Source organism: Gordionus sp. m RMFG-2023, chromosome 1, assembly GCF_954871325.1.
Source record: "Gordionus sp. m RMFG-2023 chromosome 1, tfGorSpeb1-WG-v2, whole genome shotgun sequence".
Taxonomy (NCBI): Eukaryota; Metazoa; Nematomorpha; class Gordioida; order Chordodea; family Parachordodidae; genus Gordionus; species Gordionus sp. m RMFG-2023.
Window position 1 is genome coordinate 36,316,255 of NC_088775.1, and position 22,852 is coordinate 36,339,106.

The 22,852-nt window shown below is 26.3% G+C and overlaps 1 protein-coding gene across 1 annotated transcript; it reads right to left on the reverse strand.

Annotated features, from left to right (window-relative positions):
* Positions 1–2,573: 2,573 nt before the first annotated feature.
* LOC135924834 (piggyBac transposable element-derived protein 3-like) lies at positions 2,574–3,275 on the reverse strand. Its single transcript, XM_065459960.1, has one exon. The coding sequence runs from the start codon at positions 3,273–3,275 to the stop codon at positions 2,574–2,576; it is 702 nt and encodes a 233-aa protein (XP_065316032.1).
* Positions 3,276–22,852: the final 19,577 nt, after the last annotated feature.

Consider the following 22,852-nt stretch of genomic DNA (forward strand, 5'->3'; position numbering starts at 1 on the left):
ATCAAGAATACCACTCGGTAATAGTACCTTATTTATTTAGAATTAAAATAATTTTCCATTTAGAAGCTGGCTATCGTCATATAAAGCTATTGTAAATTTTTTTTTACTTTATGATGCCTTGAGGACAGCTTTAACAAATTTAAAGAATTCTGAAGATCCTGCCACTTCCACTATGGCAGGTGCTATAGTCTTTAGAAAAGAAAAATTTGATTTTATCTTATCACTTTGTGTTTTGGATATGTAGAAAATTGCAAACCATTTCGAAGGATATAGGGTTTGCAATAAATCAAATTCAATTGGCAAAAGATTGCTTGATTAATTTGAGAAGTATATTATAAATTATCGTCTTAATTATTTTTTAATCTAATAAATAATTAGGGTTGGGCAAATTTTCAGAAAATTGTATTAGGATACAGATACTTTATAAAATTTTGTATTTAAGATACAAGATACTAGATACTTTAGAAAAATTTCAATAAGATATAAGATACAAGATACTTGTATTTTTTTTAAAAAAAAGTATCTAAGATACAAGATACTTTTTTTAAAAACTTTAAATAGTCAAAATCAAAATGTATAAAGCTTTATTTTCTTATCTATAATATAAATTTATAAAAAAATATTTAAAATAAATTGTAGAAAATAACAAATTTATTATAAAAGATAATGCGATATTCCATTCAATAATTATATAATTAGTAAATAATAATAAATCAGCATCATAAATCAGCATTATTTTTTAATATTATTAATTTTTCAAATGATTTATCGTTCAATCTTTGACGATTTGGTGTATTAACCATATTAGCAAAGCTAAATAATCTTTCAACGGGGGCTGAGGAGAGTAATATTGTGTTATATTTAATAAATATCTTTTATATATTTATAACTATTTAACATATTTTTACTCCGCCTGTCATCTTTCATATAATTTAGGACCTCTATTTCAATATCATTTATTGAATTATTAGAATTGGATGTGTTACTTTTAAGGCAAAAGTAATTATCACCTTCATCAATTGAAGATTTTGTTGAAGTATTAATTTCAATATTATTTTTAAAAACAATTAAAACTTCATGTAAATCCTGAAGGTATTTTTTTTCTTTTTCACCATTTATCCAACGATTTTTAAAATAGGGATGAGAAATAGTTGCCAAAAATGCACTTTTAAAATTGTTATCAAAATCATATATATTTTTAAATCTTTTATTTAAATAATTTTCTATGGCAATAGCTAATAGTTTGCAAAATTGTAGAATGGTTTGAATTAAATTTGTAATTTTTTTTAACGACATTCAAAATTGGAGCTGATTCTCCATAATAGCAGTTGATTTCACTTTGTATTTCAATCGCTATAGCCAATGGGGCCATTATATTGCAATATTCTTCTAAATGTTGAATTTCAATATCTCTTAATTTAGGAAATTTTAATTTTGACATAATTTAGGAAGTTCGCCTTTATTTTAATAAACTATGAAGACTATCATACAAACTATTTTATCTAGTGAAACAAGGTGTAACTAATTGTTTTCCTAAAACTGCTTTGATAAGTTCTGCAGTTTTAGGCCTATTATTTGCATTCCATAGCTTAGTACATTTAGCTATTGCAGGATGATGAATTTTAAAATGTTAGGAGAATCCTTAATAGCTCTCTCGACATCTGTTGTGGCAATTAGACTTATCGTATGGCACAAACAACGAATGTGTTAAGGCAGTGTTATTGAGGCTTCTTTAGACCCTTAAATAAACAAATAAATAATTTTATTTGAATAAAATTTTTTACTAAATTTACAATATCATAATAAATTTTAAAGAAGTATTAAATAATACTTTCAATGATTTGGAATTCTATACATTCATCATCATTGATGTCAAAGTCATTCTCTACAGCTTCCATAGAATATCCAAACTTCTTGAAAGCTTTCTTAAAGTTAGAGCCGTTATCTGTAACAGTTGCTATAACTTTTTCGTCAATACCAAAGTCACGATGAATTTCTTTATTATGATCATCTTGAAGTACTTCAAAAAATTTGCCATTAAGTATGCTTAGTTTAAATTTATTGTTATAATTTTCGGTTGAAGAATCATCTGAAGACGAAGATAAACATATTATTCTATTTTCTTCTTCCATAATTTTAAAATAGACAGATATAAAACGATTCAAATATGGTAGTTCTAATTGTTAGCAAATTGCCATATGACGACCAACGTCATATATCAAAAATTATCTTAAAATATCTATATTTTAATTAAATTTTTCATTTAAATCTTAAAACAATATCATTTTAAATTTTAATACTATTTAAATTAACCCATTAATGGTCAAGATTTTTCTAGTGGATAAAAATGCTCAATTTTTTCAAATTATATTGATTAATGCTCAAATATGATATTCTAAAAAAATCAGCCAAAAAAAATAATCATAAATAGAAAATCTAGCCTGGTGCATATATGCACCGTTAACCATTAAGAGGTTAAAAAAGATAAAAATTATATAAAATACTATAAGATCAAAAAAACAACAAATATCTTTATTCTTTTTTTGTAATTTATAATAAAAACGAGAAAATGTTTATATATTATGAAAATCCTTGAAACATTTAATATGGAGTGCGATTTGACATGTTTGGCACATATATCTTGAGTGCGTATGGCAATATCTGCATCTTCGTCTTTTTCCATCTATAATTTTGGATAAATAATGTCCAGATGAATCAATAAGGTTTTCACACTGTAATGCAAACTGGCTGGCGTGACCTGTACTTGAATTTTTTTCAATTTTTACTGGCGTTCGAAGGAGGTAGTTAGTAACTTCTCGTCTAAATGCAAGCAAACTCTTCTTGTCATCCCGATTCACGAATTTCCAGATTTTCCATGAATTTACCAAAGCTACATCAATAAAATTGGTGAATATTGGCCACCACCATTTTTTTCCTCTTATTTTTATTCTATATGTAGATATTAGATTATCACATAGATCAACTCCACCCATGTGTTTGTTATAAGCAGTTACCATATTTGGCTGAGGAATTTTTATTTTAGAAGATATTTTCTTAGAATACCTTGAAACATTAGAAAGCAAAGAGATAGTGTGGCATGTCGATGCAACGGTCACCACCGAATTATCATTCCAACGAACTACAAATGTTTCGCTTAATTTTTCAAACCTATAATCATAATATCCTCTTTCTTTTTTTGCTACAACCTTTATAGATTCAACTGGGCAATGCTCTATTCTATTATCCCTCACAGTTCCAGTTGCAAAATATCCCATTTGTTTTAAGTATGACAAGAGTTTAAATGATGTAAAGAAATTTTCAAAATATATTTTATGATAATTTGGTTTTTGCAATGCCTTTAATAATTTTATGATTACATTTCCACCTAATCCATATTCATATTTATTTTCGCTTTTTCCTTGATATATATCAAATGAGAATACGTAACCGTCGAGGCCAATATCCAAGACTTGTATCCGAATCTAATTGGTTTTCCTTTTATGAACATTTTGCAAGAATGTCTTCCTCGATATGGTATCATCTGTTCATCTATTGATAAATGATGTTTAAAAATTCCGAATTGCTGAAATTTATTATTCAATATATTAATGTAAGGCCTAACTTTATAAAATCTATCATGTATATCTATTTTAGTATTGTCTGCCAAATGGATATTATATTTCAAATTTCGAAATTGTAATTGGGTCATTGTATCCCGGATTATTGGAATAGAAATATCGCTGTCATTAGACCAGTACATTCTTTCTTGTGGGAGAGAATGACCAGTAAATAATAGAATTCCAATAAATCTCTGAATATCTTGGATGGTTATGCATATGTTAGGTCTATTCATTTGTTTAGCATAAATATTACTTTGTTCTACAATTAGGGAATATAAGTCTTCGTCGAAAATTAAACAAAATATATCTGATGGACTTTTACCATGTAAATCATTTTCAAGTTTTATTACATCTTCCTTTTCTCCATTGAAAGGGCTTGAAGAATATATTGCATCCGTTTTTCTCCATTTTAAATTATGAGAAATTCGAGAATAGCTTCTTGTAGAATATGGTTCTGGAAGGTCGTCATCAACTGAATTATGAATCTCCAATTCTCCAGCTGTATCTGAAGGCAAAACTCCGACATTTGTTAAGTCATTTTCATCGAAATCTTCTTCATCACTAACTGCAGAGGGGTTTGGCGGAATTATAACCATATCTCTTTCTTCAATTGGTTCCTCTTCAAAAAGTTGAGCAAGCGCTTGTTCAATTGTTAGAAAACGTTTCATTAAAAAAATTTATTAAAAATTAAATATCTAGACAAATTATTTTCGTAGAATCTTGATTTTTTTATTAGTCATCTATTATTTTGATAATTTTGATTGAATTGACAAAACAGGTGCATAATATTTTATATAAATAAAATAAAATCTTCAGAAAGGAAGAGGCTAAAAATAATTTTAAACTTTTGAATATTTATGAACCTAATAATTTCATATAATTTGATCGGGATAAAAAATTATAATAGGAACAATATATTATTCGATTTAATCTCAGGGGGAAAAAATTTTTTTAAATTATTTTCAAAAGGTCTTTTTTGGGTATAAAATTTTTTTTAAAAATTCTTAAGGGGCTCGAGCCACCCACCCCTCCCCTTCCCACCCTTAGTGACGGTAGTGGTTTTAAGTATAATATAAAAAATTATAATTCATTATGTTAAATTTCATTTGTTTGAATTTTTTTAAATAATATATACTGCTAGATGGTTAACGGTGCATATATGCACCAGTCAACTTTATGTGGTTACCTACTAAAATATTAATTATTTAAAAATTCAAAAATGATTGATAAATATTGATATATCTATAAAGAATATATACACACTAGTTTTCATCGAAATAATTTTATAATATGCTCGTGAGATCACTTAGAAAATTTTGCATTTTAGACCTCATAAATTCGCAAAGTTTGAGGGTTTCTTAGGGGCATAAAAAAATATTTTTTTCATATTTTTCTTTTCCAGTTTTGAAGTACAATGTCTGAACTATATAAAAATCTTTTTTATTATTTTTTAAAAAAAACTACTATGTTAAAATAAGGTATATAGGAGGTGGTGCATATATGCACCGTTAACCAGTAACGGGTTAACCAATATAAATTTTTTTAAAGTATCTGTATCTTTTTGAATACAAAGTTAGTTAAGATACAAATACTTTTAAATAATATGTATCTTAGATATTGGATACAAGATACTTTCCAAAATTTTAAAAAAGATACAAGTATCCGCGATACTGCCCAACCCTGTAAATAATAACACTGAATTTTTGGATGTTTTTTCAAAGGTACAAGATTTTATGAAGGATAGAAATCTACCTATTTGATTTTGAAAGTTCTAGACTTCAAACATTACATTCCAAAAATGAGAGGTATACTTTCATCATTAAATATAGAAATTTTTTTTAGCTTTAAAATAGGAGTGTTTTATGCTGCACTTCCTACAACCTCATGTACTGCCGAAAGAGTCATGAGTAAAATTAAATTAATTAAAACAAGACTTCGTAATACCGTGAAAGATTCATTTCTTAATAATTTAACCATATTATCAATGGGAAAAAATTTATTTAAACAATTAAATATTGATGAAATTATAAATTCGCTTACTCTTCCCCTAATTTATCTAAATTATTAATTTAAAAATAATATTTACAAAGTAATTTTTTTTGCATTTTATTTATATTATATATTAAAAATTGATGCAATAAAAATTATTTTTGAAATTTATGGGTGTCATAAAATAATTATCCTTTTTTTGAGGGGGGGGGGTACTTTTCAAGGGGGTACCTTTCAGGGGTGTATTCTGCTTCATTCGCTCAGAAAGTGTAGGGGCCACTGGTTGGAAGATTGCAGATGAAGTCTTAAGCCCAAAAGGAAGTCTAGTAAATCGGTAATATCCCTTGTGCGTAGATATAGTTAAAATATTTCTGCAACTTTTATCAATCCTAACCTGTAAAAAAGCATTTTTAAAGTCAATCTTCGTAAATTTCTTTCCTTCTGAAAGTTTAGCTATTAGATCATTGATTCGTGGTAGAGGGTATCTGAAATCTTCTAGAGCTGGGTTTACAGTGTCCTTAAAATCAGCACAAAGCCTAATGCTCTCATCATCCTTGTAGACGGCGGTAATAGGACTTGCCCATCGGACATCATTCACCGGCTCAATCATTTTATCATGTATCCATTTTTTAAGTTCATTGCTCACAAGATCAATTTTTGAATAAGGAATACGTCTAGGCGGGATAATTTTAGGTTGGGCATCTCTTTTTAAATGTAACTTTACACTTGCTTTGTTGATTGGCCCGTTAGTCAATTTGGATTCGCACTTTTTAATCAATCTTTTTACTTCATCTTCGTAATTAGTGTCAATATTTGCTATAAATTTATTTAAAATATTTTTGAAAGCGTTGATCCATGTACGTCCCAACAAGGCATTTTTCCTTGATTCAACTACTACCGCTTGTAAATATTTTGAGATATCTTCATAAGTCACTTTAACTTGTGTAATGACGATGATCTTAATTAAATTTCAGTCATAAGTGGTAAGTTGTAACTCAGATTTCTTAACATCTCTAATACCAAGATTTTAAGCCAGACCATGAGGTATGATAGTATGTTTGGAACCTGTGTCGACTTGCAAAGTTGTAACAATATCATTCACTTTTAAAGTAGTCATAAATGCATTATCTTTATTATTAAGCATGTCCTCAGATAAGTTGTTAATATTAAAATCGTTATCATCTTTGTTCTTTGTACAGTCGATTTTCTCTTCAATAATTTCTTCAATATTCATATTATAATCATTGTTATTGTATTGTATTTGCTTTCTCTGACTGTTGTCGCTACCTCTATAATTATTTGAATTGTTGCTATAGGATTGGTTATTGTTACGATTTCCGTCACCATATTGGATCTGTTTTCTTTGATTATTATCATGCCATGTATTATTTCTACCATAATTGGATTGATTATTATTGTTATAGCGATAGTTGTTGTAGTTATAGTTATTATAATTATCTTGGTATCTAGAATTATAATTACCGTAATTCCTTTCATAGTAACTAAAATTATTATTGTCGTAATTCCTATTTCTATTCTTATTATAATTATTATCTCTATTATCATAATTATTATCTCTATTATCATAATTATTATCTCTATTATCATAATTATTTCTAAAATTATTTCTAAAATTATTATCAGGTTTAAAATAATTGTCATTTCTATTTCTATTGTTAAAGTTTTTATCTTTATCAGACTTTTTGTCGTGATTCATATAACTTATATTATCAATATCTGGTTTATCATTAATACTATCTAATTTACTTCCTATCTCCACCATTTCGTTTAAGGTTAAATTAGTAATTTTACAAAATTTATATTTTATTTTATCATTTAAGGTGGACGTTCTTAATTTTTCTTTTTTCGATGATCATCTAAAAAATCACATTTTTTATGCAACTTTGATACTCTAATGTACCATTACATGAAGTTCTCACTCGAATTCTGATATGATAAGTTGAATTTATTGATTAAAATATTTTTATCTTGTATTGGTAATAGGTATCCTAATTTCTTAATCACTATCTTAAGATCTAAAATCTCGGTATTTGAACAAATTGATTTAATATTATCAAACACATCATCAGATAAATTATTAAGTAAAGTATTTATTTTAACGGAGTCCGGTAATGTGCTGGTCGAAAAGTAACTTAACACTCTATCTAAGTAAATCTCAGTGAGTGGTCCAATAAGTTTTGGAAACTTATAAGGTGTGAAATCAGGTAATTTTATGTCCATTTATTGATAATTTTTATAACATATCACATAAGCATTTAAAAATAAAAATGACACGTTTATATTTTTGTAAATATACATTGGAGTTGTATAAACTCTAAATCTTTATAAGCAAAATATTTTCCGTCCAATTGTTCAAAATAACGTAGCATCTCTTTTAAACTAAAAAATTCAAAAGAGACATCTCCACTGGTAGGTTCTCTTGTATATTGGACGTCACAATCATAAGTAAATTCCCAAAGTATGTCATAAACCGAGACTTCGTGTGGTATATTTATTAATTTGAAAGAAAACATCGAAAATTATATTTACCTTAAATTGTCTTCCTTATATAGGATTTTGTTTTTTATTTTCTTTAATGTTTTTGCATGTTAAATCTCACTATAAAAAAATATGGAAGAGAAAAATTTTTTTAAAAATAATGTATTGCATAGTGGCGAGTTTTTTTTGCCATCCTCAACCGAGGCATCATGAAGAAAAGTAAAACTATTATTTTTTATCTGCTTTATTTCTCTTTTTCATATCATATATATAACATTTTTACAAAAATAAAATTAGAATATATAAAATGTTAACTTAAAGTAAAACTAAAATGAAAATATAATTTGAAAGTAAAACTAAAATAAAGATATAATATGAATAATACACGTTACGATTTATAAAAATAAATAAAGATATAATATGAATAATACACGTTACAATTTATATTATTCAACATATATAAAATTAAGTATATTAGATTTTTTTAAATAAATACGAGAGCCTCTAGATTTTTTGGCAATAAGCTTCTACGATATGGAGTATCTATATCCCCTGCCGTACTGAAGGTAAACTCAGATCCACAGATAACGCATTTTGCAAAATTATCTTTGTCTTTTGTAAAATATTTCCATAATTCAGATATCATATTTAAAAACATTCTTTTATTTAAAGTATAATTAATAAAATTGGCGTTATTATTTAAAAAGATTTAAAATAATAAAACTTTGAGTGTTCCTTTCTATTTTAAAAAAAAACTTTTAAAATACTATAAATCTATTTTAAAAAAGAATAAAATTTAAAGGATGTTGTGCATTTGCTGTTTAAAAAAAAATTATTTAGAAAATATTATAATAATGTAAAATAAATATACATAACATTAAATAAAATAAAATAAAATAACAAAAAAAAGAAAAGTAAAGATCGGATCTGTTTTTTCAGGTATCGGCCCGATCCGATATTTTTGAAAAATTCAAATATCGGTGCCGATCCGATCTGATATTTAATATCGACACAACCTTACTTATATTTTAATTCCATGATTAAGCTTTTCAAAATATTATGAAAAAATATTATTCTTTTAAGTAATATTTAAAATAATGATATATTAATTTATCTTTTTACCTTCAAATACATTTTTAAGTTTGAACTGCTGGACTTTGAGGTTGAAATATTGTGTTGGGATATAATTTACATTTTCAAAGTGTAGACTTAGTACCATTAATTTTCTTTATTTGTTTAAATTATATTTCAAATTGGGGCCAGGGAAGGGTTAAATCCAGAGTTGTTAAAGTATCTAGATATAAAAATGTGATCTGTATCGGTATCTAGATAGATTTTTGATTAAAGTATCTGTATCTAGATAATATTTTAAAAATATCTATATCTGTTTTAGATACTTTTTAAGATACATTTTGATATACTTTTATTTAACGCTTTTTTATATTATAAATAAAAATACTTGAGTGTAAAATTTATTTTATTTCATATGAGCATATAAATTTATTAATATATATATTAAAAAATTATATATATATGTAAAATATTAAAACTGATATATAAAAAAGAATATATAAATATTAATTAAATATTATGTCCGAGTTATCAATAACATGCAAATTCTGATATTACAATCCATCTCAAGGAATTTGCCATTTTTAATTGCAATGGAATTGGTACTTTATTTTATTTTATTTTATTCTATTATATTAATTATTATATTAATTATTATATTAATTATTATATTAATTATTATATTAATTATTATATTAATTATTATATTAATTATTATATTAATTTTTAAGATTAATATTGATGACGAAAATGACGACATTCCATGGCCAATTTATAGACCATATTTTAAAATAATATCTCAAAATAAAGAAAACAAATCTCTGTTAGTAAAATGTTTGCCATATCTACCAAAAAATATGAAAATTTCAGTTAGCATTACCTCAACTTGCAACATTGTAAAACATTTAAGGGTATAGATACTAAATAAATGTTTACAATTATAATTTTAAATTTTAAGAGAAAACATCAAACACTCTTAATCCAAATAAATTGGGGAAGGAGAAAATCTATTAAAGAAAATATTGGACTAGGCTCATCGTCCATTGATTTTTTTTCTAAGATACCTCAAACTTTAACCCAAACCATTTTAGATGATTTAATAACTGATTTTATTATAGATAGCATTCAGCCAAATTGTTGAAAATCCATCATTTATAAAAATGATCAAAACATTAACTCCAATAATTTTCAGACAGACAGTGGTTGCTAGAATTTCCTAAAGATGGGAGAATGAAAAGAAAGAAATCATTAAAAGTCTAATAGAACCATCGTTAATATGCACAACAGCAGATTGTTGGAGTGCCTATATCCGGCAAACATTTAAATTTGTATAATAATTTAATTACAAACAAATTATTTGAGCAGTTTTAAGAAATGTTAATTTTTAGTTCATACATAGGAGTCACTGCACACTATATAGATCCAACAAGTTTGGAAAGAAAAAATGTAGCGTTGGCTTGTAAAAGAATGACTGGTAGTCATACAAATGATAAAATAGCAAAAATTTACAAGATATAGCAAAGGATTATTGCATACAAAATAAAAGTTGTAATTGTTAAACCAAATTACAAAGCCGAAGGATATTCAAATCTACTCAAGAAAAAAGAATTAAATTTCGAATGCAAATGATTTAAAGAAAGATGAATAAAAAAGAATGATTATTCAAATTAAAGAAAGTTCAAGATTTTTTTCAGTTTGTATGTAAAACATTATGTAAATGAATTATAGAAAAGTATATATATATTCGAGGATATTTGTATAGGAATAGATCATGATTTTACGAACTTAATTATAATTTTTAATTTTAATTTTTTATTATTTTAATTTTTTTTAATTAATTTAGTTTGATTATATTTTTAACTTATTATCTAATAAAGATTTAGTATCATTTTAGTTCTAACTTTTCTGATTTGACGAATAGTATAGAAAAATATATATAATCGAGGATATTAGTCTGATTTAGTATCAGTTTAGTTCAAACGAGGATATTAGTCTGATTTAGTATCATGTATTTTAACCTTTCTTATTTGACAACGATTTTAATCTCTCAATCCTTTCAAAACTATAAAATGTTACAATGATGTTGGAGAGTGGAGGCGACAGGGCAATTTCAACAATTCAGTCTAATTAACTCTCCCACTAGCCTCAGCAATATAAATATCAATACTATATTGGTACAGAGGTGCCTTACAGCCATTGATCCAGGCTTTAGAAGATCAAAAGTCAGTCTAATTAACTCTGAAAAGAGATTCTAAATAAAGGGGGAAGGGGATGTATGAGATGACTATCGACACTAAGACAAAGAATAAGAGCAATAAAACAATGGTATCAATATTAATGGTCGTATTTCGGAGAATTAGTCGTTTAGCTAAAAAGAATGCGTCACAAGAGATCGTTATACGTACAAGTGATCGATGTAGCTAAAAGAAATTCGTTATAAATTTTTATTAAAGATATATGGTTAACTGTTATTTAAGTTGATAATATTTAGCAAAATATCAGGTTGTTGATTAACCAAAAAATCTTCATAAAGAGAAACGGCTTTTCGTCATTAGAAAATTTATGCCGCAATCGAGCCCAATTAGAGATCGGATTTTTATTTTGGATCAAAAGATACAAGAAATCATTATCGTATAAGAGATCTCAAGGCAAAGTGGATATATTTACAAGAAGACCAGGATGCTATCGTTAATCGTTGACAAATTATAGCCAATTGCTTATCAAAAATTTAGTATAGGATAAAAAATCGAACAAGAAGTCGTGGAAACCATCGTTACTCGCAGACAAATTATCGTCAGTGGTTTACCGTTATTAGTTACTAGAAACCGTTAGAAACAAGCAAAGACTAGGATAATGTGGGAGTAAAACGAGATATAATTAAAAGAGCTAGAAGAATGTATCGGGAACCATGCCTATACTCGCAGAATGGTGGGACTAATCTAAGTAAGGGTGTTGTAATTGTTAAACCAAATTACAAAGCCGAAGGATATTCAAATCTACTCAAGAAAAAAGAATTAAATTTCGAATGCAAATGATTTAAAGAAAGATGAATAAAAAACAATGATTATTCAAATTAAAGAAAGTTCAAGATTTTTTTCAGTTTGTTTGTAAAACATTATGTAAATGAATTATAGAAAAGTATATATATATTCGAGGATTTGTATAGGAATAGATCATGATTTTACGAACTTAATTATAATTTTTAATTTTAATTTTTTATTATTTTAATTTTTTTTAATTAATTTAGTTTGATTATATTTTTAACTTATTATCTAATAAAGATTTAGTATCATTTTAGTTCTAACTTTTCTGATTTGACGAATAGTATAGAAAAATATATATAATCGAGGATATTAGTCTGATTTAGTATCAGTTTAGTTCAAACGAGGATATTAGTCTGATTTAGTATCATGTATTTTAACCTTTCTTATTTGACAACGATTTTAATCTCTCAATCCTTTCAAAACTATAAAATGTTACACAAGATATAGCAAAGGATTATTGCATACAAAATAAAATTTCAAAGACCATTACTGATAATGCCAAAAACTTTATTAAGTCTTTTAGGTTTATTTTATTATAAATATAAACGTAATATTACTTATTTATGATAGAGTTTTCAAGCCAATTGAAAATATTTGTGAATCCATTGATGATCTGGAAGATGAAGAAACAGTTGCACCAATCAATATCAGGTCTTTATACTACTTCTCAGGATTTTGAAATATCAGAATCATATATTTTAATCATCAATGTTGTGCCAGTCACACATTGAATCTTGTTGCTGCAGATGCAAATAAAGCCTTGCAGTGTAAACAATATCAGAGGGTAAATCTATAATTTTAATTATAATATTTAATATTTTATTCCTTAGATATATAAACATTGTCTAAATGCCAAAATATATGGAATAGACAAAATAAATCTCAAAATTCAACTGAGATTATAAAAAACAATATTGGCTGGTATTTTATATGTCCCAATATAACTAGATGGAACTCCACTTATAATGCTTTACAATTAATGTCAGAAATTATTAAGACTAAATTTGAAAAATTGGACAAGATTTGCAATGGAATAAAACTACCTAGATTTTTATCTAATGAATGTGATTTTATTCATGAATATTGTTTAGTAAGTTATAAATAAAATTTATATATACATTATTATGCTAATGAAGCCGGTAGCAAGTTCACTTGATATCCTGCAGGGAGATATATATATATTCACAGCTTATTACTGTGCAACTATTTCCCAGCTCATTATTAAGAAAAATTTTAAACAAATGAACCTGAAATTTTGTTTACCACTCTTAAATGCCTTACTTAAAGGAATTGAAGATAGGTAAATTAATAATAAATTAATCAGTATTTAATAATTCTAGGTTTATTGGGACAATTTTTGAAGATGAAAATATTTTGGCAACTATGCTTCATCCTTTTTTTAAACTAGATTGGACATGGTTGCAAATGGATGAAAATTTTAATAAAAAAAAACAATTAATACAAAGATTAGTTGAGGAATTATCAAAGTTTTCAAATGAGTGCAAATTAACCTGTGATAAAAAAACCCAATAATTTAATATCCGATTTTTTTCAATATCCAACAGCGTTAATGATTTAAATTCTGATAATCAACAAATTTTATATAGTTTTTTCAAAAATGAATGCCGAGATTTTAGTATTTTTAAACAGTATCCTGATATAAAAATGTTATTAAATATAACACCACAATCCCTTCCAGCGCCTCTGTTGAAAGACTTTTTAGTATAGCTAAAAATGTCTTTACAGATAAACGAGGATGTCTTAAACCAACATTTTGAAAATATTTTATTACTGAAATCTAATAATTATTTATAATCATTTAATCATATATTATATTATTTTATTAATGATATATAATAATTATTTATATTAATCATATATTATATTAATATCTAAAAATCATAATTTTAGTTATATTTTGATAAATGTGATATCGAGTCAATAAATTTTTCAGATCATTTCATGAATTTTCACAATAGAATCCTAATTTAGGTTTATTCAAACCTTATCTAAGAGTATAATAAAAAATGTATCTATACCTAGATACATTTTAAATTGTATTTGTATCAAAATAACTTTTTAGAAGCTGTAACTGTATCTAGATAAATTTTTAGACTATGTATCTGTATCTAAAAGTATTTTTTAACAACTCTGGTTAAATCATCATCATCTGAAGAAGTAAATACTATGGAAATAATAATCTTAAAATAAATTATAAGAATAAAATATCATTATTAACATTTACTTTGAATTTTGATTGAATATTAATTTCGACAGAAAATTTAACAACGAGAATTTAAAATAAAAATGAAGGCAGTGATTGATATGAATTAAAACTCGGATTAAATTATTTATATTAATAATTAAAAAATAAATAAAAGTAATTTTATAATACAATAAAATATGTTTTTCTTTTTGTTGATTTTTTTAAATAAAAATATAAAGTAACGAGTAACGTTTTGTGTTACCGTTACTCAAAAAAAGAAACGCTTTACCGTTACCTCTAGAAGAAGGTAACGAATGGCGTTCCTTTTCTTCAAAAAAAGTAACGTCGTATAATGACCTTACTTTTGACGTTACTTCACAGCACTACTAAAAATATATAGATACCTCTAACATAGTATCTAGATACATATCTATATATAGTATCTATATATTTAACAACTCTGATTTAGAGGATTCAGTGTTGGCATAATTGGGTTTTTTTAAAAAAGACCTACACCTATATAAACTAGAAAGGCATTTTGAAAATATATATTTCCACTGAATCATTGGATGAATATTCAAGATATTATAACGGTATGGGCAGCACTTTGATCCGGAACCTAGTTTGCACGTGTTTGGAATTTTAACGGTTCCCGGTTTAAAATATTTGATCATTTTGACAATTCATCTTCTATGGAAACCTATGAAGAACGGATGCCATACCTGGGTTTTTCAAAGCAATTAATTGAGCTACAAATAAAATTTAATGGAGTGTACATTTTTAGAATACTATTGCCAAAGTTAATTGCGAACTTGAGGAAATAAATATTTGAAGAATTTCTAGAATGGATCTAATCGGTCCGGATCGATAGCCGGTCTTTCAGAAAATCATTGTCCGGATCATTCCTTTGATTTTATCCGGTCAGGACCATGGGTACTAGTCTTTTATTAATATATAAGTTTGCCTTACTTTTCAATTCATAAAATATTCTACTTTATTTTTGTTTATATTTTATATATTGCTTTTCTAAAAGAGTTACTCTAGTTTTTGTGATTACTTTTCTTTTTCAGTTCATTTTTATTTTTCAATATACCATGAAAACAAAGTTTGCAAATGTGAATTAAATATTTATATTATTTATTCTATCATTCATATTTGATTTGATATAGTTAACATAAAATACTTTTTAATTTAATAAAAGGATAAAACAAGAATTAAATTAATTAAAAATGAAAAATAATTTTAAAATAACGGAAAAAATTAAAGGATCGGTCTTACCATGGTTTTCTGAGAACCATGGTCCAGTTCATAGTGAAAGTATCCGGGTTGAATCAAAGACCGAACCGTGACCATCACTAGCTTGACCATTTCATGACTAATAATATTTGTTGTGAAAAATAGAAGGGTTAATTAAATTAAAAGAAGAAGCTTAGCGATGGAATTCTTCAAGAATCTTCTGATCATGCTAATTTGATCTTCTTGATCAATTTATTTTGAAATGATGTAGTACTTGTGAGCTAAATTATTTGTTCGCTTGCTATTTGCGATATTTTTTTGAGCACAATTTTAGTGATATGTTCATAAGTAGATTTCTTTAATAGTAGTACATATTAAAAATTTGTGCTGAAATGTAGGTAGATCTTCCCACGATCTAAGGCAGTTAAGGCTTTCATTTACATTTGTGATAGGTTTCATGGAAACATTAGATATTAAATTTTTAGATTTGATTAGCAAATTTATAAAGGTGGTACTCCCAATCAAACTATATTTGTAATTATTATTTGGAGTTAGGTTAAGTATAATTTTAATTTTTGATGGCTAAATTAAATATTAAGATTTATTAGAAGGCGACTTCTGAGAGGTAGGACAAAGGTAATCATTTGCTGCCGTATTTATAAATGGCTTTTAAATATTATTCTTCTATATGAACAGGGAGGGTAATTTTGTTTCCAATTTTTTAGGGGGCGGGCGGGTAGGGGTAGTCATCTAAGAAGGGTAAGGGAGTAGAGTAAATTTATTGGGGGGTTATCAATTAAAAATTCGAATTAAATACGACAAAACATAGTTCTGCATAAATTTATCTAATAATACATATTGCTAATAATCGACCAAATCTATATATTGCATACACAATCATAGTCATTATTTTTCATATAAAAAATATTTTTGGATAATTTTCTGCTATATTTTTAAATGTAATTTAAAAGGGTTAGATATCCTATCAGCAATAAAAAATAAGTCTGTCTCACTCACAATTTTTTTGATAGTTTGTAATAGAGTATTTGGTAAAATTCTTTGTATAATATTTATTTTATTTTCAACAAATATTCATATAGATGTAAAAAAAATTATATCAAATTTATATTACCAGAGCTACGTCCTAGCCTAGCCTTCAGCTGGGGGGGGGGGGGGGGTAGTCTGAGAATCATAAATGGCACGGAATCAGAAATTTCTATGAATCTCAAATAGTGGTATGTAACAAATGGCGATGGAATCAAATTTTAAATAAAAATATAATATAGGTATGGAGCTGATCAGAAGGAATGAAGGGGAATAATGTTAGGAACGATAAAATGATCAGCTTAAAAAAGGTAGTATTCAGAATATATATAATTTTATTTAAATTATAAAAATATAATACTATGTAATGTTATCTCAATCTGATTTTAATAAAATAACGAAGCATAGAAAGTTTTTTAGTAAATTATACAAAATTATCAGCATAGATAAAAAAAAATATTGTTTGAGGAGACGAATTGGAAAACTTCAAAAAAAGCTAGGATCCTTGCGAATAGATATATAATTTTATTTAAATAATAAAAATAAAGTACTATGTATTTTGGTAAAGGAAAGTGAATGAAAAGAAAAATAAAACGGAAGAAAAAGGTAAAAGAAAAGGAAACTAGAAAGGAAACTAGAAAGGAAAAGTGAAAGGGAAATAAAATTTAAAAGAGAAGGAATAAGGGGAAAATAAGAAAGTAAAGAAAAGGTAAGGGAAAGGGAAAAGAGAAAGTAAAGAGAAAAGAAGAGAAAGTAAAGAGAAAAGAAGAGAAAGGAAAGAGAAAAGAAGAGAAAGAGAAAGAAAAGGTGAAAGGGAAAGAAAAGATGTAAGAGAAAGAAAAAGGGCAAGGAAAAAAATAATGAATGAAAAAAGGGCAGGAATAGGGATTCCGTTCTAAATCGCTAAAATAAAATTAGCTAAATAATTGAGAATCTTGCTTATATATACTAGAAAATTATTTAAAGTAAAATTTGAAATTAATATTAATAGATGCTAAGGAAGTATATTGTAGAGTTTTTTTTAATCGCTAAAAATGAGGGAAATAAGTACTCATTTTGTATATGAGTGTTTACTTCCTAACATCTATTAATATTATTTTCAATATTGTCTTTAAATTTTTTAGAAGATATAAGCGCGATTTACAATTTTTAAACAAAACAAAAGGGAAAGAAAAAGTAAAGGGGAACTGAAAAGAAAAAAAGGCAAAGGGAAAGGGAAAGAAAAAGGAAAAATGAATCAGAAAGGAGTAGGGAAAGGAAAAGTGATGAAAGGAGAAGGTAATAAAAGGAATTAAAAGGGAAGGTAATTATAATTTATCTCCAAATTTTATTGAAAAACATTTTACTTCTTTTACAAAAATACTTTTTTATTCCCTAATTCAAAAATTATTTCGGAAATTATCGCAAGGTCTATAAGTAGAAAGGCTGCATGATACGAAAGGCTAAATAATAATGAAAATAAAAAATAACAAAGAAAAATGATTATGTAATGCAGGCGCGTACGCAGCGGGGGGGGGGGCAGGGGAAAAATCCTTCCCCAAAGCCAAAAAGCAGATGTAGGATATATTTTTCAAAAATAATATTGTTTATTAATTTATATTTGTTAATATGTATTCCTATCTCATATTAAATATATATTTAATTCAGCGGTGTAGAGAAAAAGGGGGGGGGGCCCATAATCCCTGAAAAAAAAATTTTTTTAATTTCTTTTTTATTCCGATTAATTTTATTTAAAAAACGGTTTCAATTTATAAATAAAATAATATATACGATATGAAAATAAAATATATTTAAAAAAACAAGAATTTTTAATTTTAAATGATAACATGGTTTAAAAATACATAGTAAAAATTATATGTAAAATATTAAATAACAATAAAAATATATTGTAAATTTTTTCTGGCAGAGTTAAATTAGATATTTACAAATTTAATAATAAAATTTATATTGTTAAACTAATTAGATAGTTTTAAAAATTTTAATTAATTTTTAAATAAAAGAAAAATCATTTAATTTGGTAAATATAACGAGAAAGTAAAGATAATCGATAATATGATTGGGAATAAAAATTTCAAACCTAGAGTAGTTTCTAGATAGTCCAATCGCTTAAATATTAACGCATCTACAATTGAGGATTTTTATAAAATAAATATTTTTATTCCCCTTATTGATACAATTTTATTTCAATTAAAGGAAAGATTTATTAGTCACAATTTTATTTTAAAGAGTTTTTATTTTCTTTTGCCAGTTGGTCTATATACACTTGAAACGCGAGAAGATATTAAGAAAATCTCAGAGTTTTATTCTGATGAATTATCAGGATCGTATGATACTTATTTTGTGATGTCGAATTTTGGTATAAAAATCTTGACAGAATGGAGTACTCTTTGAGATCAAAAAATGCTTTGCAGGCTTTTTCTATGTTAATTACACTTTAGATTCCCTGCCTAATATCAAAACATTGCTTTTTATTTTAGCTACCTTGCTAATTAGCACTTGCACTAATGAAAGGTTTTTCAACTTTGAAAAGGTTAAAACCCTATTTAAGAAATAGAACCGGTGAAAGCCATTTAAATGGATTCGCAAAATTAAAATATATAAGGAGACTATTCTAGATAAAAATTTGATTCTAGATGAATTGACCAAGTCCCAGAAAAAAGTAGACTCTCTTTATAAATTCAAATCATATTGCTATATGATTATAATATGTTCTTAGTCATGAAATTTTTATATTCAAAACGTAATTATAATGAATTCTTAGTCATAATATTTATCTTTTATACTATTTTAAATAAAATATTCCATTTTCTATAAGATTAGTGATCTACATCGGGCCTAATTTTTCAAGCCCGGCCCGGTTCGAAATCATTTTATAAAAGTTTTGCAGGCCCGGCCCGAACCCGAATTTTTTTTAAAAAAGTTTTATCGGCCTGGCCCGAATTTATTTAAATATAGAAATTCATTTTCATAATTACTCAAAATAAAAGATATAGTTATATGGCGTCTAGTATTTATAAATAAAATCAAATATTTTTATTTTACATAAAAAAAAATTAACATAAAATTAATATATTTAGATATATTTAAAAAAATTTCCAAGGCCCGACCTAAACCGGCCGGAATTATTTAAAAAAATATTAGGCACGACCCAGCCCGAACCCGATTTTTTCACTTTTGCAGATCTCTAATAAGAATTATTTATGTTTTGTAAATATGAGTAATTCTTGTATGGTATTTATCGTAAATTGTAATATTTTTTTTATATATTTGAAATGTCAATCATTTCAAATTAGATTTTTTTATCGTTTTTGATGAAAAAAGATTTTTATATCATTAATATTTTTTTATGAAAATATAATCAATTGTTTTTTTTACAAAAATTGCTAATAAAGAAAAACTTACATCTTTGAGTTTTCTAGTTTGTCATTTCTATTTTTTTTAAATTTCGTCATCGTCTTTTTTGATAGTTGTTGACCGTGACTACAGGATAGTATTGATTAAGATAAAAACAATATTTTTATTTTATATTTTGTATCTCTCCTCAGGACACAACGCAATCACATTTTTGTTTAATTTTTTTAGAAATTTAATTAATTTAAAAAAAAAGAGAACGTATTTTTAAATATTCTAAAATTATTTATTTTCCACGGCCGATTTAAAGTAATATAAATTTCCATATAATGAGATGGGTTTTATGTTTAATTTTGATATTGAGCCTAGCCTATTTAATAAAATTTCGGAGAATCCGAGTATTACTTATCAAAATTTGTATCAAATGGTTGATAAATTTGATGTAAATAATGCATTAGTGACAATTTTATTATTGATCATAATATGTGGGTTATCTATTATAATAAAATTTTTGTTTGGAAAATGTACTCTGGTCGCGACCAAAGTATATGGTAATTGGAAAAGAGACACTTCGGTGTCGGCTGTTTGTTGGAAAAAAATTTCGGCCTTGGAAAGTAATTTAAATGTGGTTTTAAATGAAATCAAGAACGGCAGACCAGAAATGGTAGAAACTTTGGAATGTAATAACGATGATCGTTTGGATATTGTGGAGAGATCTGTAGTTATCATCCAAGAATTGAAAGAAATAAAAGAAGTGATTAAGATTATATATCATGATATAAATTAATTGGTTATTGCGAATAGTAAAGGAAATAAAGGCCAAATATGTGGTCCGACATGGTCAAATGGAAAAAATATCTCCATTGAAAAAAATGGTTTTTCTAGTCATAAGAAAATCTTAGAAGATTTGAAATGTACCCGCTGTGGGTATATGGGCCACAAGGTAGAGACCTGTATGGTCAAAGAACAAATTTTCGTGAGGGTTTTCCGTTAAAGAAATTGACATTAGAAAATTCTAATGTTAGAAAAATTTCTGGTACCAACACGAATAAATGTGAGGTTCTACGATCGAATTGTGGTAAATCCCGTTTGTGTTTTAAATGTAACAAACCGAGACATGTAGCCATAAATTGTATCGAAAATTGAGTATATGATTGCAAGTGTAATCATATAGTAAGTAGGAGATCGAGAGGTAGAAATAATAATAAAGTAAATAACCATGCTGAAATGAGATATGATTCTCGTAAAAGCCGTGGTTTTAACAGAAATTTTTTTTATCCTGATGAGAAAAATGAAAATAATGAAGATTCTAACAATTTTAAATGGGAGAAATATCCTAAGGGTATTGTTAAATATTCCGATAAAAGGGATGTTAATACTTTCAGATGGGAAAAATATCCCAGTGATATTGCAAAAAAATATATGATGTTAATGAACCATTAAATTCCGAGTTGAATTTATGTTCAAATGAATTCTCATGAAACTGATGTTTCAAATGAGATAAATATTGATCAGTCAATTAAAACATATGAGATTTTAATGACTGAGAGATTAGTCGAACCTTGTCCTTGTCCAAAAGTTACTGTAAGAGTTGACGCGAGGGATATAGACATGTTGTTCGACACAGGGGCTAGCATTTCCATAATGTCTTGAAGAATTTATTATAAGTATTGGCCTGGGGGTAAACTTGAAAAAGAATCTATGTGTGTCAGACAATTTGATGGGTTTGAAATTGTAGTTTTGGGAAAAACTAAGTTGGGATTAAGTCTCCATGATACCATATTTTTCCTGGATTTATGGGTAGTGAAGAAAGATGTGGAGACCATCATGGGGTGGGATTGGATTGTTCAGTTAGGTCCTTTCAATAATTATTGGAATATTTTTGCCATACATAATGGTTCGGCCCTAAATGAGACTAAAAACAAAAATTTTGCTAATAATGCTCGAAAAAAAATGCATGAAATAGAAGGGACGGATTTAACCGTAAAACAAGATAATTCAACCCTTAATTCTGATAGGTATGTAAATTCCACGGAATTAATGGTTGAAAACAATATTAACATAGATGAAAACCCAATGGTTGCTATTGATAGTAATGAATTACATAAAATGCTTGAAGATATATCGCTTTTAATGAAGAAATATGAAATAATATTCGAAGACAAGTTAGGATGTCTTAATGATTACCAAATGGATGCAAAATAAGATGGGGTAAATATTATGAGAAGATATACTCGATTTTATTTTTACGAATGAATCTTTAAAGTACTAATTAAACGGTTTATATCGTGTCAGGGTTCAGTATATTGGATAATTATTTTTTATATTGTTCAATGTATACAAGTTTTTATGGTCAGTTTTGATCCAATTTATAGTTCAATTCAGACGGGTTTATTAAAAAGTTTTTCACCATTTTAATGATATTGGAAAGGTTTTTCTTTTTGTTCGTTAAGGAATGTTCTTTGTCTGCCAGATGATAGGGACAATAAGTCATTTTTTTAAATGAATAGAAAAGTTTTGTTTTTATCTTTTCTTGAATAAATATAAAGGTTTTTCAGGGTATTAAAAAAGTTTTTGTTCTCAGTGTTAGTCGAAAAGTTTTTTTTTTGGTCGTGTTATGTTTGATTATTCACATTGATAAAAATTTATTTTTTCAATCGGCAGTGTCTGCCAGTTGTTATTTTTTTATCTGGATGTTGTAGCCAGACATAAAAGTATATATTTGTTGGAAAGAAAATACAATATCTATTTAGTAAATGACTTTTTATCATGATACTTCATAATGTATATTG